Source organism: Alligator mississippiensis, chromosome 1 (assembly GCF_030867095.1).
Source record: "Alligator mississippiensis isolate rAllMis1 chromosome 1, rAllMis1, whole genome shotgun sequence".
NCBI classification, from domain to species: Eukaryota; Metazoa; Chordata; order Crocodylia; family Alligatoridae; genus Alligator; species Alligator mississippiensis.
In genome coordinates this window covers 11,725,140-11,739,929 of record NC_081824.1, presented here as the reverse complement: position 1 = coordinate 11,739,929, position 14,790 = coordinate 11,725,140, and the positions used below count along the sequence as shown (strand labels likewise).

The window sequence follows — 14,790 nt, the reverse complement described above, 5'->3', positions numbered from 1 at the left end:
GCAGTAAAAAGGGTCTTTGAACGTTGACTGTCACTCTGGGTATAACTAAATTAAGATGTTTTAAAGCAAGACATTCCCAGCTGTATATGTGTTGGGTCACACTCCTGCATAGACCCATAGATTAGCCTCCTATTTGTTGGGTTTCTCAGTCATTACTAGGAAAAAAATTCTAGATCCTGCAAAGGCCATGCAACAATCCAACATTACCATAACTGATGGAGTTCCAGCAAGCTTGATAGTTTCATTGATCAGATGTAGAAGTCTAGTGAATCGGGGGTCTTCATAGCCAAACCGCTCTCCCAGTAATATGGACACGATAACATTAGCAACGGCTGCATTCATTATCATAGTCAGGTCAATGGGCTTTCCTAAAAAATGTTTGAATGAAAGAAGAGATGTTGCAAACTGGATGGTGAATAGGTAGTTAAGTTAATAGGAAGTCAAGAGCAGGACCATGCTGTGCTCTGTGGTGTACATACCCACAAGAGACACTCCCTGTTCCATAGAGTTCGCTGTCTACACAGACATGATAAGGGGTAGAAAAAAACAAACATTATCCTTATCTATTTCCATTTGCAGATAGAAAATTGAGGTAAGGAGAGATTAAGTGACCACAGCAGGTCACTTCAGAGTTCAGTATCACAGTAAAGAACCCAGTCCAGGTGCCTTGTATTCCCTCTCCCTCGTAGAGCCTCACTTATTCTTATGGATCTCATGGGGCATTTTCTTCATGGCTATTCACTTGGCTGCCATATGTGCCATGTGCTTTTAAACTTCCTTCAATCTGGGTAAGTTCCTGGTACTGTTTTTTCTTCTTTGGCCTCTAGATTCATTGCCAAGGCACTGTGTCACAGTTTGAACCCATACTTTATCTGCCCTGGGCTCCCAAAATAGGCCTGAACCCCACGATTCTTTAGGAGGTGAAACACACCTGCCCCCCACGTCTACCCTTCAGGGTCCTTGGGTTTACACTTTAGCCCATCTGGGATACCTGATCATTGAAATGTGTGAGGGCATGTGACAGCCTGAGGGTGTGTGCAGAGGGGAATTCTTAAACCAATCAACCTTTGAGATGGCACAAGAGATACAATAATGACATGCCATTCCCTGTATGCCTTTTTTCCGCCTCAGTTTATTCACCACCCTTGAACTGTCTTTGGATTTTGGACAATGACTTTCCAGGACTCCAGATCCAGTTTTCTTGCAGCTCATGTCTCCAGCTCCATATTCTCTAGTGCGACTAGGCTAAGACATACAGCTGCTCAGAAAATAGCTGAACCTATTATTCCTTCCAGCCCTTTCTGCTATATGATATTTCTAGCTAGTCACAGTCTTGTCCTTAGGTGATCAAGTCTCCTATCAGGTGGTTGGTGGCTTGGTTATCATTTAATGGGAGACTAGGCAAGAAAAACTGGTTTTCCTAGGTTTTCCAGCCTATTCTTTTGCTGGGGAGAAGCTTGGTTGGTTGGTGCAAATCCTTAATGACTCTCCCATTCAAAGGCAGACCCCCAGGCATCAGTTTCCCTGCCCTTAATTCATGACGATGGTACAAGGGTAGAGCAAAATCCAGTCATAAGGCCATAATCAGGGAAATCATGAAATCTAACATAACCCAAAAGATTGACTTAGGCAGGTGCTCTAAGCTAGTGGTTCTCAACTTTTTTTGTACCAAGACCCATTTGTAAACATTGATGGACAGTCCTGACCCAGTGCCCCTCATTCCTGACCTGCTGCACCAGCCTGCACTGTGTGTGGGGTGTGTGTGTGTGTTGGGGGGGGGTGTATGGAGCAGGGGATGGGGGGCCCAAGCAGCCCCTTGCAGGCTTGAACTCTACCAACTGTCATGACCCAAAGGTCTGATTTTTTTGTGTGTGCTTCAGCACTAAGAATTATCCCCGTGGGTATACAACTTCGTTGCACGGAGGAGTTCTGCTGCGCAGAGAACCCGCATGCAGGGAAGTGTTCCCGCCACTTTGCAGCGATCTTTGCAGCACAGAAATGCATAGTGCAAAGGTTTCCCGCTCGTCGTATGCAAATTCGCGCCCCGCAATTGGCTAGTTCCAAATTATTCACACGTGGCGGCTAGCGATTGGCCTGCTAGCCGTATAATAGGCTTGAGCAGTTTCCGCCCAAGCCGAAGAGGACTCCGCATCCATCTCGTGGGGACTCTGGGTGTGCGCGGCAGGGTAATAGAAACCCTGTGTGTCGCTCAGAGGAGTTTGGCGGCCTGATTCACCGCCCACCTCTTCCCGTCTTCGAACGGAGCCTACTATAAGACGTAACGACGAGTTTAATGTGTGCTTGTCCTGGACATCCGGAGTTTGTGTGCGTGGAGCCTTGCAACCTCCACGTGTGTTCGTGTTTTTTGTTGTAACCGCAACTCAAGCAAGTTCTCAGCCTACACCACGACCATCTCGGTGTAAGTAAAATAATCTTAAAATCAACCGTTACGTGCCTGTGCCTAATTCTAGCTCGGCGCCCGCCCTCTCCGACCTGGTCTGCCCGGGCTGCTGGCCACAGCCCGCGTGCAGAGCGACGTAAGCGACCCGGAGTCAGACCCGGCGCGCACACCAACCTGCAAGGGAAAAGCCACAGTTTTTCATGTCTTTCTCCTTTAAGGGAGAATCCATTTTTAAAGTTCATTCACGACCCTTTCATATATTCTTGGGAACCATTTTTGGGTTGCGACCCACAGGTTGCGAAATGCTGCTCTACGCCATCACATTTGCAAAACCAGGTCTATCACACAGCATCGGCTTGCTGCAATTCACAACAATGGTAAAAATACGAGAAAGCACAGAAGAAAATGATAGAGGTGTATGATATTCCCTGTTCAAAGGGTATATTGCATCTAAGGGCCTTTAGAAGTTTTGCTTAAAATAAGGAGCAAAGACGTTTGGTTTATTGGTTCTCTGCTCCTAAAGTTCCTTCCCATTTTAGTTCCTGGTGGCCCCGAATTGATCAAGGATTATCACCTTGTCCTAAAAAGCGTGTCTAATTCTCTCCCAACTATGCAGCTGGTCCAATAAAATGTATCACCCACAAAGATCCTTGCCTCTTGCACATTCCCTGGACCATCAAGTCTACAACACAACTCCAGCACTGCCATACAACAGCTAGTGGTTTTTCCTAAAAGGAGAAAGTTTGTTGAAACAAAGAAGCTCTTGTGTATCCTAGTGGGTAGGAATCACAATCTCAGAGCTTTGATGAAGTTAAGCACCCACTGACCTTTCTGAGAGTCTATATTCTTGATCAGATGGCCACATTCTTCAACAATCTGGTCCTCAATGACCCTCTTGCCCATTCCTAAATCTCGTAAGGTTGAGAGGGCAAATCTTCTCATCACTTTCCAGTTTTCACCATGTGAAAAAAGAATACCTGACGTGAAAGGAAGACGTCACGTTATAAGAATGATAAAAATAAATGGTTCTTAAACAATAAAAGATGCATCACACTGCCTTTGATAGCATTTGCTTAGCTTAAGGCTGGGTGGAAAAGCTGCCATTTCCTCACAGAAAACATTTCCAAGTTCCCAAACCTCTTCTTGTTCCAGTGCAGGATGAAAATGAAGAATCTCACATTAATTTCATGAACAGCGTGTTCTACAGAAAAAGAAAAGCACGGCTCAAGATGGGCCGCATTGAAACTATGTGCTGAGGCATAGGCAATGCAAGTTCCAGTCGTTGTTCAGCAGAGGTGTGAACACGTCGTCCACACTTGTGACAACCCCAATCACTAGATGAGGTTGGGGTGGCTCCTTCCATAAAAATCTTTCTTGGATTTGCAAACCCTCCCCAACAATAATTTCATTGAAACTTATACATAGAAGGAAATATTTACATTTTGATTAGATGGTATTCTCTGATCGAGAAACAGGACGATTGTTGTCTTAAGCTCTAGCTTAGAAAAGTTAGAGATGATGAAAAAATGGGTGAAGAAAACCTTATGCAACTGTTCCTTGGATTGAGAAATCCAAGAAAGAGGGCCTTGCTTCCCACTATAAAGGAAGCCAAATTTCTCCCCAGTCCACAACAATCTGTCTGTGTCCGGGAACCAGCAGCGGGAAGGAGAGGAGGCAGCACACGTGTGTCCCGCACGCACGTGTGCCCTTTTACCAACCGACTGACCGGAGGCGGCGGCGGCAGCAGCAACAACAGAGGAATCGGCAGCGGGGGCAGCAGCAGCTGATCCCCCGAAGGTAAGTGGGGCGGAGGGACCTGGCACAGCTGAGCCGGATCCGGAGGGGAAGCCCCCTGGGTCCCATATAGCTGAGCCGGTAGGGAGCCGCGCTCCCGAGCCGCGCGGCGCGAACAGAGCGCGCAAACAGGGAGGGCTAGGAAGGGGACTGTCCCCCCAGGCCAGGGAGCAACCCCGGGGCTAACCCTTGGGGGAGCAGGCTCCTGTGGCAGCGGATCCCCCCAGCGGGGGAGCGTAGGGGCGGAACTGCCGGCAGGCACTTCTGGGTAGACCGGGGCGCCTGATTGGCTGTTGAAGCGGGGCGGGTAATTCAAACCGCGGGCTTTAAAGCCGTGGGGTGACGTAGTTCCCAGCACTTGGGAACCAGCAGCGGGAAGGAGAGGAGGCAGCACACGTGTGTCCCGCATGCACGTGTGCCCTTTTACCAACCGACTGACCGGAGGCAGCGGCGGCAGCAGCAGCAGAGGAATCAGCAGCGGGGGCAGCAGCAGCTGATCCCCCGAAGGTAAGTGGGGCGGAGGGACCCGGCACAGCTGAGCCGGATCCGAAGGGGAAGCCCCCCCGGGTCCCATATAGCTAAGCCGGTAGGGAGCCGCGCTCCCGAGCCGCGCGGCGCGAACAGAGCACGCAAACAGGCACGCTCTGTAAGAGCACGCCGGCGTTTGCGCAGGCGTTCGTGCCGGCGGGAGGGCAGGAAGGGCCAGGAGTGGGACTCCTGTAGGGGTAGGGCGTAGACACCGCGCAGGTCTACAACCAGCAGCTCGGAACGGTGTCTCCGAGGAGTGCTGCTAGGGCCTCTGCCCAGGGGGACAAGGCTACCCGGGGCAGGTCTGAGGCCTCCACCCAGACCGAGCCCATGGGGGAGCTGATGTCCCCCTACCTCCTGGCCTGTGGGGGATCCCCAGCAGGGCCGGGGGGGCAGAGATTGGGGGCCCCCACACCTGTACGGCAGGTGCCCGTCTTACGGCTCTGGAGGTGCAGGTGAGGGAGCTCCGGGAGGAGGTTAGCAGACTGAGGGGGATCAGGGAGGCGGAGGATGAAATTGACAGATATTTCCTTTCCCTGCAGGCCCAGGCACCCAAGGAAGAAGCAGCCCGGGGAGTGCCCTCCACAGCAGAGTGGCAGACGGTCACAGCCAGGACCGGAGCAGCTCGCAGCGAACCAGTACCAGCTTCTCCAGTCCGACTGGTGAACAGGTACGAGGCCCTGGCGACCCTGCAGGAGATGGAAGGGGAGGAGGACACCCTTGGGCAAGAAGAAACACCACGTTCTCCATACTCCGAACAGACCAAGAGATCCACGAGGACCCAAAGGAGGAGGCGACAAGTGCTCGTCATAGGCGACTCCATCCTGAGAGGTACGGAAGGACCCATCTGTCGCCAGGACCCCTCGGCATGAGAGGTATGCTGCCTCCCTGGAGCAAAGATTCGGGATGTGACGGAGGTAATTCAGGCCAGGATCAAGCCCACCGATTATTACCCCATGGTCCTAGTCCATGTGGGTACTAATGATGTGGCCAGGAGAACCCCCGATCACCTGATGGCGGACTACAGTGCTCTGGGTGGCGTGCTGAAGGAGTTCGGTGCACAGGTGGTTTTCTCTTCCATCCTACCAGTGACTGGATGAGGAAGATGGCAGGAGAACTGTATCAGAGAGACCAACTGGCGGCTTCGGCAGTGGTGTCTCGAGGCAGGCTTCGGATTCCTGGACAATGACCCGCACATCACGACGAGGGACATGCTCAGCTGGGATGGGCTTCACCTGTCCCCCAAAGGTAAGTGTGTGTTTTCTACTAGGTTGGCGGATCTCCTCCGGCGGGCTTTAAACTAGGCTCGTCGGGGGGAGGGGAGTACGAGGGCAGGGGAAGCTGTGGACCACCAAACCATGTGGCACCCACAAGGACAGCCCAGCCTGAAGAAGGAGAACGTTGGAAACCTGAAAGCCATGGGGAGACCAGCACTACGGAACAGGTAAGAAACAAGAAGGTAAGAAACAATGGGCCCCTTGGGACTCGGAGCGGGGGGGGGGCAGCAAAGGCACCAGTCGCAGGCCTCAAGTGCCTATATACTAATGCTAGGAGCATGGGGAACAAGCAGGATGAACTAGCGCTCCTGCTTGCACTAAACACCTATGACTTAGTGGGGCTAACAGAGACCTGGTGGGATTCATCCCATGACTGGGCGGTACATATTGAGGGCTATAGATTGTACAGAAAGGACAGGTCGGGGAAGAAAGGGGGGGGGTTGCACTTTATGTCAGTGAGCAATACACATCAACCCTCATCAAGACAGAATCCGAGGTTGAGGAAGTAGAAGGATTGTGGGTTAGGCTACATGGGGGGCAAGGAGAAAGGGATTTGGTGGTAGGGGTCTGTTACAGACCCCCACACCAAGGGGAAGAAATAGATGCGGGGCTCCTGAGGCAACTCTCGGAGACCATAAAAGCTAAAGAGGCGGTAGTCATGGGGGACCAAAACTACCCGGACATCTGCTGGGAGACGCAGACAGCAAGGTCCCATCGCTCATGCAGGTTTCTAACTTGTGTACAGGACCTCCACCTGACACAGGAGGTCCATGGTCCCACTAGGGGGAATGCCATACTGGATCTGGTATTGGCAACAGGAGATGACATGATAGGGGACCTCCAGATCGGTAGCCATTTGGGAGACAGTGATCACCTTATAATAGAATTCAACGTAAGACGGCAAGTGGGTAAGGTAACTAGTAGGGTGAAAGTGCTAGACTTTAGGAAAGCTGATCTCAATGCACTCAGGAGATTAGTCAAGGACGCACTGCAGAGTAGGAGTTTTGAAGGGATGGGAGCCCAAGAAGGGTGGCTGTGCCTAAAGGAAACGATCCTTCGGGCACAAAGCAAGATGATCCCCGAGCGAGGCAAAATGGAAAGGGGCCAGGAGGCTTCCATGGCTGACCACAGAAATCCAGGGCAGCCTAAGGGCCAAAAGGGGAGCACATAAAAAGTGGAAACAGGGTGAGATCACTGAAGATGAATATACCTCCTCTGCTCGTGCTTGTAGGGAGGCAGTTAGGCGGGCCAAAGCTACCATGGAGCTGAGGATGGCAACCCAAGTAAAAGACAACAAGAAATTGTTTTTTAGATATATTGGGAGTAAAAGGAAGGCCCAGGGAGGAATAGGACCCCTGCTAAATGGGCAGAAACAATTGGTGACAGATAGGGGGGACAAGGCTGAACTCCTCAACGAGTTCTTTGCCTCAGTGTTCCTAAGTGAGGGGCACGACAAGTCTCTCACTGGGGTTGTAGAGAGGCAGCAGCAAGGCGCCAGACTTCCATACGTAGATCCTGAGGTGGTGCAGAGTCATTTGGAAGAACTGGATGCCTTTAAGTCGGCAGGCCCGGATGAGCTCCATCCGAGGGTGCTGAAGGCACTGGCCGACATCATTGCAGAGCCACTGGCAGGAATATTCGAACGCTCGTGGCGCACGGGCCAAGTCCCGGAGGACTGGAAAAGGGCTAACGTGGTCCCCATTTTCAAGAAGGGGAGGAAGGAGGACCCGGGCAACTATAGGCCAGTCAGTCTCACCTCCATCCTTGGTAAAGTCTTTGAAAAAATTATCAAGGCTCACATTTGTGAGAGCCCGGCAGGGCAAATTATGCTGAGGGGAAACCAGCACGGGTTTGTGGCGTGCAGATCGTGCCTGACCAACCTAGTCTCTTTCTATGACCAGGTTACGAAACGCCTGGACACAGGAGGAGGGGTGGATGTCGTATACTTAGACTTCAGGAAGGGCTTCGATACGGTATCCCACCCCATACTGGTGAACAAGTTAAGAGGCTGTTATGTGGATGACTGCACAGTCCGGTGGGTGGCGAATTGGCTAGAGGGTCGCACCCAAAGAGTCGTGGTAGATGGGTAGGTCTCGACCTGGAAGGGTGTGGGCAGTGGGGTCCCGCAGGGCTCGGTCCTTGGACCGATACTCTTTAATGTCTTCATCAGCGACTTGGACGAGGGAGTCAAAACTACTCTGTCCAAGTTTGCAGATGACACAAAGCTATGGGGAGAAGTGGACACGCCGGAGGGCAGGGAACAGCTGCAGGCAGACCTGGATAGGCTGGACAAGTGGGCAGAAAACAACAGGATGCAGTTCAACAAGGAGAAATGCAAAGTGCTGCACCTAGGGAGGAAAAATGTCCAGCGCACCTACAGCCTAGGGAATGACCTGCTGGGTGGCACAGAGGTGGAAAGGGATCTTGGAGTCCTAGTGGACTCCAAGATGAACATGAGTCGGCAGTGTGACGAAGCCATCAGAAAAGCCAATGGCACTTTATCGTGCATCAGCAGATGCATGACGAATAGGTCCAGGGAGGTGATACTTCCCCTCTATCGGGCGCTGGTCAGACCGCAGTTGGAGTACTGCGTACAATTCTGGGCGCCACACTTCAAGAGGGATGCGGATAACCTGGAGAGGGTCCACAGAAGGGCCACTCGTATGGTTAAGGGCTTGCAGACCAAGCCCTACGAGGAGAGACTAGAGAAACTGGACCTTTTCAGCCTCCGCAAGAGAAGGTTGAGAGGCGACCTTGTGGCTGCCTATAAGTTCATCACGGGGGCACAGAAGGGAATTGGTGAGTATTTATTCACCAAGGCGCCCCCGGGGGTTACAAGAAACAATGGCCACAAGCTAGCAGAGAGCAGATTTAGACTGGACATTAGGAAGAACTTCTTCAGAGTTCGAGTGGCCAGGGTCTGGAACGGGCTCCCAAGGGAGGTGGTGCTCTCCCCTACCCTGGGGGGTCTTCAAGAGGAGGTTAGATGAGCATCTAGCTGGGGTCATCTAGACCCAGCACTCTTTCCTGCTTATGCAGGGGGTCGGACTCGATGATCTATTGAGGTCCCTTCCGACCCTAACTTCTATGAATCTATGAACAAGTCCTTCCTGATCCCAAATATGGTGATCCGCCTGACCTTGGACAGTGGGGGCAAGACTCTTCTTCTTTGGGAAATTAGTCTCAGTAGTGTAATCAGGAGGGTGAAGAAATCAGGAACCTCCAGGTCTTAGTCTTAGCAGGAGCATCGATACACCCCAGCCTGAGCTTCAGCCAACACCCAATACTTCTGAGGAAGGCAAAAAAGAAAAAAAAATGACACCTGCACCTCTAGCAGCCAGAGGAGGAAAAAATTATTTCCCAGCCCCATAAGAGAAACAGCAAAGCTCAGAAGTGAGAAAAAGCAAACCCCTCCATTGTGCTCTGCAGCCTGGGGGCAGTACGTATAACTCACACAACATATCCCCTAACTGGGCAGCCAGAGCTCCCCTTTCTATGCTTAAGAGAAACTGTGGCCCAATTCTGGAATGAGCAATGACCAAGGACAGATCCATTGCATAGAACTTGCAGGATTAGGGCAGGGGTGGGCAAAATACAGCCCGTGGGCCAGACGTGGCCCACCAGACCCTTTCATTTGGGCAGTGGTGCCCCTCAATGAATTGCACATTGCCCAGCCCTTCCACCCATGAGGGTGGGAGCAAGGTGGCCACATGTACAACCCCCCAACATAACCTATTGGGCCTCACTCCCACGCTCGTGGGTGGAAGGGCTCTGCTCAGCCATCAGCTTCTGGGCAGGACTTCTGCTGCAGCTGGAACCTGCTCACGTGGGGCAGCAGGTAGGGAAGTGGCGGGGCTGGTGATGGTGGTGGAGTTTCAGCTAGGCAGAAGCGGGAGCGCAGCGTGGAGCCTGCACCCAAAGGGGCAGCAGAAGTGCAGAGCTGAGCAAGGCAGGGTGTGAGTATGAGGGTGGGGAGTGTAGGGACCCCCACACTCCCCCCATGGTGTGCAGTCCCCGCTGCCTGGCAGCAGCAGCAGGCAGGGAGACCAGGGCACTCGCATGCGGCACAGGCGCCCAGTGGGGCGCGGCTCCAGCCAGTGCTGTGTGGAAGGAGGAAGCGGAGCCTGCCCTATTGCTGGGGCTCTGCCCCATGTGCCTACAGCTCCAGCACTCGCAGTGGGGGAAGGCCTGCACTGGAACCTGCTGCCTCTCCCACTCCCTGCTGCACAGGTCCCGCACTCCGCCGGGAGTGGAGGGAGCCCTGCAGCGAGTGCGGAGCTGCAGGCCGAGATGTCCAAGATATTTTGGATGTCCAAGAACTCAGAGGAGACATGAGAAAAAGAAATTTAAAGGTGAGTGGAGATTATTTCCCTGTTGCAAATCTCAAACATGAAAAAAATAATGATTCAAGGGCCTACATTTTAAAGAGTTTTTAAAAGACGAGAAATCTTAGGGTGCCTGCTCAGCTGTTTATTTGTACCCAGGCAGCTGGATTCAGGGGTTTTCAGAGCCAGCAAGCAGGTAGTGCTGCTGTTTTAGAGGTCAAGGCTTTGTTTTTTTTCCAGCTTTGCAGCAAGGGATTCCAACCAAGGACTCATTTCTGATTCCATGCTGAGGTATGTTGGTGACATACAGTTTTTAGAGGTCTAAAGAAGTGGTGCTCAACCTTTTGGCCCAGTGGGCCGTATGGGCAGTGCCCGGTCTATCTATGGGCTGGATTCAGCTAGTGGCACTGATCCAGCACCCACAGTGGGGACAGCAGGGCCCCCCTGGCCCAATGGAGGAAAGGAGGTATGGTCCAACCCTGATTCAGCGGTGGTGGGGGGAAGGCAGCACAGCCCAGCCCTGATTCAGCTGTGCAGGGGGGAAGAGGTCATAGCTCACTCAGGCTGTTCCTGCTCTCTCGCACCAATTTCACCTTACCTGACGTGGCCCTTGTTTACATTGATTTAAAAGGGTGCTGGTCCAAATAGGCATATAAGCACCTGAGCTCCTTTTTAAAAGAAACATTTTTATCTGCTTGAGCAAGTATGAGAAGCAATTAAACTGAAGTCACCATTTCCTCTTGATAGTTCTTCAAATGCTGGGACTTGAGCTCTGTCTGCAAATGCATCTGCTTGGTTCACCAGAGCTTCCTTCACCATTTCATAGCCTGAGAGCACCACCATCTTTGTGAATCCCATCTGAATACTGAAGACTGGGCCATAGGTTTCTGACAGCTTAAATGGAAAGACAATAAGAGTTTTTAAAGTAGTGGGCCAGATTTACCCATTTGAAGTCAGCAAAGCTACACCACAGATGGATTTACCTCCAGGAGAGTGCGAGAGGGTCTTTTCAAATCCATGATGTGCAGGTTTCCAATGACAGGTAAGGGTCTTGGGCCTGGGGGAAAATCCTTCCTGTTGCAGCAGTTCCAGAAATTCTTGATTTTCATAATAAACACAAGAGTCAGAGCCAACACCAGAAATATCCCAGTCAGAGCAGTCCACTCCATTTCCCTTCACTGAGTGCAGCCTCTACTGGACAAATGACTCACATAAAGAAGGATTTAATCTCTCCAGAGACTGCAAAATATTTAGTCTCCTCCCCACCTCAGCTGTCAATTCATGCTCAGGCAAAAGCGAGCATTTGCAGCTAAGCACATTGTGGGATGGGGCTGGCTTATGCTTGCAGCACTTTGGCAGAGATACCTGAATCTCTCACTGTCTGGCTAAACTCCAGATCCCCAGTTCAGCAACCTGGTCATCCCATTCTCAGTGGGTGTGTGTTGGCAGGTGGCAGGGACAGCCAAATGATGGAGGAGTGCACTGTGGGTGAGGTGCTTAGAAATGCTCACCACTGCAATAACTGCTCCCATTGGAGTTCTTGGGGTTTCTATGGGAGTGAAACTGGGCCAACTCTGTGCAACTCAGCATAACTCAGTCTGCCTGTCCACTTAACACCTAGGGGCAGCTTGGGGGCCAGATGACAGGTCTCCACAGGCCAGGTCCAGTCCATGTTTTTGATACCTCTGGTCAGAAGGAAAATGAATGTAGAAGAAGCATGTATGTTTTGGGAACAATAAGCTAGGCCTGTATGGCAGGTGGGGCTAGGTTTGATCAGTTCATGGAACTCAGAGGAAGACGATGTAATGAGGGATGGGAGAAGATAAAATGAAGCAAGAGAACAAGTTACTCTGGTAGGAAACTACTCTGCTCTAGCCAGCCTTGTAACAGGGAAACTCTCCCTCTGTTACTAGGAAGGTCTAAATAGGTAGGAAAACAGGGATCAGGCAGGGAAGCCAGCACAGAGGCCAAGGTGGACTGAACTGGATGACAGTCTCACCTCCTGTCTGAAGGGTGTGGGCAGTGGGGTCCTGCAGGGTTTGGTCCTTGGACCGATACTCTTTAATGTCTTCATCAGTGACTTGGACGAGGGAGTCAAATGTACTCTGTCCAAGTTTGCAGATGACACAAAGCTATGGGGAGATGTGGACACGCAGGAGGGCAGGGAACAGCTGCAAGCAGATCTGGACAGGTTGGACAAGTGGACAGAAAACAACAGGATGCAGTTCAACAAGGAGAAATGCAAAGTGCTGCACCTAGGGAGGAAAAATGTCCAGCACACCTACAGCCTAGGGAATGACCTGCTGGGTGGCACAGAGGTGGAAAGGGATCTTGGAGTCCTAGTGGACTCCAAGATGAACATGAGCCGGCAGTGTGACGAAGCCATCAGAAAAGCCAATGGCACTTTATCATGCATCAGCAGATGCATGACGAATAGGTCCAAGGAGGTGATACTTCCCCTCTATCGGGCGCTGGTCAGACCGCAGTTGGAGTACTGCGTGCAATTCTGGGCGCCGCAATTCAAGAGGGATGCGGATAACCTGGAGAGGGTCCAGAGAAGGGCAACTCGTATGGTCAAGGGCCTGCAGACCAAGCCCTACGAGGAGAGACTAGAGAAACTGGACCTTTTCAGCCTCCTCAAGAGAAGGTTGAGAGGCGACCTTGTGGCCACCTATAAGTTCATCACGGGGGCACAGAAGGGAATTGGTGAGTATTTATTCACCAAGGCGCCCCCGGGGGTTACAAGAAACAATGGCCACAAGCTAGCAGAGAGCAGATTTAGACTGGACATTAGGAAGAACTTCTTCACAGTTCGAGTGGCCAGGGTCTGGAACGGGCTCCCAAGGGAGGTGGTGCTCTCCCCTACTCTGGGGGTCTTCAAGAGGCAGTTAGATGAGTATCTAGCTGGGGTCATCTAGACCCAGCACTCTTTCCTGCTTATGCAGGGGGTCGGACTCGACGATCTATTGAGGTCCCTTCTGACCCTAACATCTATGAATCTATAAGTGCTGGGCCCCTTTTCTGGTTGCTTGTCCCAGCCCCTGGCAGGGCTCAAAGCAATCACATGGCCCCTCAGACACTACTGGGATCTCCTACCTCCCCTGCTAGTCCAAAACCAGATTACTGGTACAAACCGCAAACCATAATACAAGCCATCTGGCTGTAACAAAACTCCAGGCTCACCAGCTATATGACAAAACTGTCCTCATCCTTGGTTCTAGATCCCTGCAAGCTCTCAGCTCCTTGCTTGCAAGTCCCAGAGGTAAGAGGACTTCAGTCATTTGCTTTGCTACAGCACTCTTGCTTCAGAGCTCTTCTCCCTGTAGCTTGTAGAGTCAGACTGACTGCCCTTGCTGAGGCCCTGGGCTTGTATGCCTCTTAAACCCTGCCCCTTGTTGCTTTGAATTACCAATTTATCAAATCAAGAGCAAGACCTTATAAAGGGGGATAAGGCAAAATGCCGCATTTATTGATTACATGAATTAAACACAGAGGTTTGGACACACCACTCATACGGACACACACAGTCATCCTACACATCATTACACTCAGACAAACACAGAACAACCATTTCATTCAGATATTATAGTTACCAGCAGCAGTTGTTCAATAGGAGTACTGGGTGGCCGGCCCAGGCCTATTGAGAGAAGATGCAGATAGCAGGCTGGAGCTGGGTGAACAGATGCATCTGGAGTTTTTCCATACCCAGTGTCTGTTTTTGCAGTTGTTTCTCATGCATCTTCTGCTTATACCAATTTTTTCAACCAAACTGATCTCCGGTTGAGATCTCAGCCTTGGAGTGTCCTTGTTGCCCATCTGAGAGGAATGCACACATCCTGCTTCTCATTATCTCCTTTGTGCCCTAGGCCTCAGAGAGATTCTTCAGCCATCTATTAATTAGCTTACTAACTGGTAACTTACATATTTGGTGCCTTGTTGCTTACAAAACACAGTTAAATCTTCTTTTCCTGTCTCTATGCCATTCTCTCACCATTCACCCTTTCACACACACTCATACATAAAGGGCATGCAGAGTTTATTCACTTATGTCAAGCAAAAGAACACACAATGGAGTTTTCAAATTACTTACAGGACAAGACTGACGTGGTTCCAGTTCACTGCTATTACACTCTTTGGTAACATCAGCTACATTCATTCAGATCATGCTACACCCTTTCAGTCAGGTGGCTCCTAAGCCACCCACAGAAGTTTCCAGTTAGAGGCCTGATAGCATAAATTAACTGCACAACTGCTCCTTGCCTTGGGATTTGATAAAGGGATTTTAGCTGAATTACTGATATAGTCAATCAAATTCCAATAGCAATGTGCTATTGCTTAAGGGGAGGACTTTTATCCCCATTTTACAGGTGACAAATGGACACAGAGTGACTTGACAAAGATCTCAGGTCCAGGCTACTGACCTACCTTATGGTCACTGGATAGTCCTTGCTTTAACTTCTGTGAG

The 14,790-nt window shown here is 51.1% G+C and overlaps 1 protein-coding gene across 5 annotated transcripts in view; it reads right to left on the bottom strand.

Annotated features, from left to right (window-relative positions):
- LOC132250898 (cytochrome P450 2K6-like) overlaps positions 1 to 14,790 on the bottom strand; it is a 47,574-nt gene that overhangs the window by 12,992 nt on the left and 19,792 nt on the right. The window contains exons 1-4 of one of the 5 annotated variants that reach the window (XM_059728815.1): positions 11,309 to 11,528; positions 11,057 to 11,219; positions 3,229 to 3,378; positions 208 to 368 (exon numbers count right to left, since the gene is read on the bottom strand). In XM_059728815.1, coding sequence (XP_059584798.1) covers positions 208 to 368; positions 3,229 to 3,378; positions 11,057 to 11,219; positions 11,309 to 11,494 — 660 coding nt within the window. In that variant the 5' untranslated portion in view covers positions 11,495 to 11,528. Of the gene's footprint in view, positions 1 to 207; positions 369 to 3,228; positions 3,379 to 11,056; positions 11,220 to 11,308; positions 11,529 to 14,790 lie in introns of those variants that run through there. The other 4 variants (XM_059728816.1, XM_059728819.1, XM_059728808.1 and 1 more) reach the window with 4 other exon arrangements.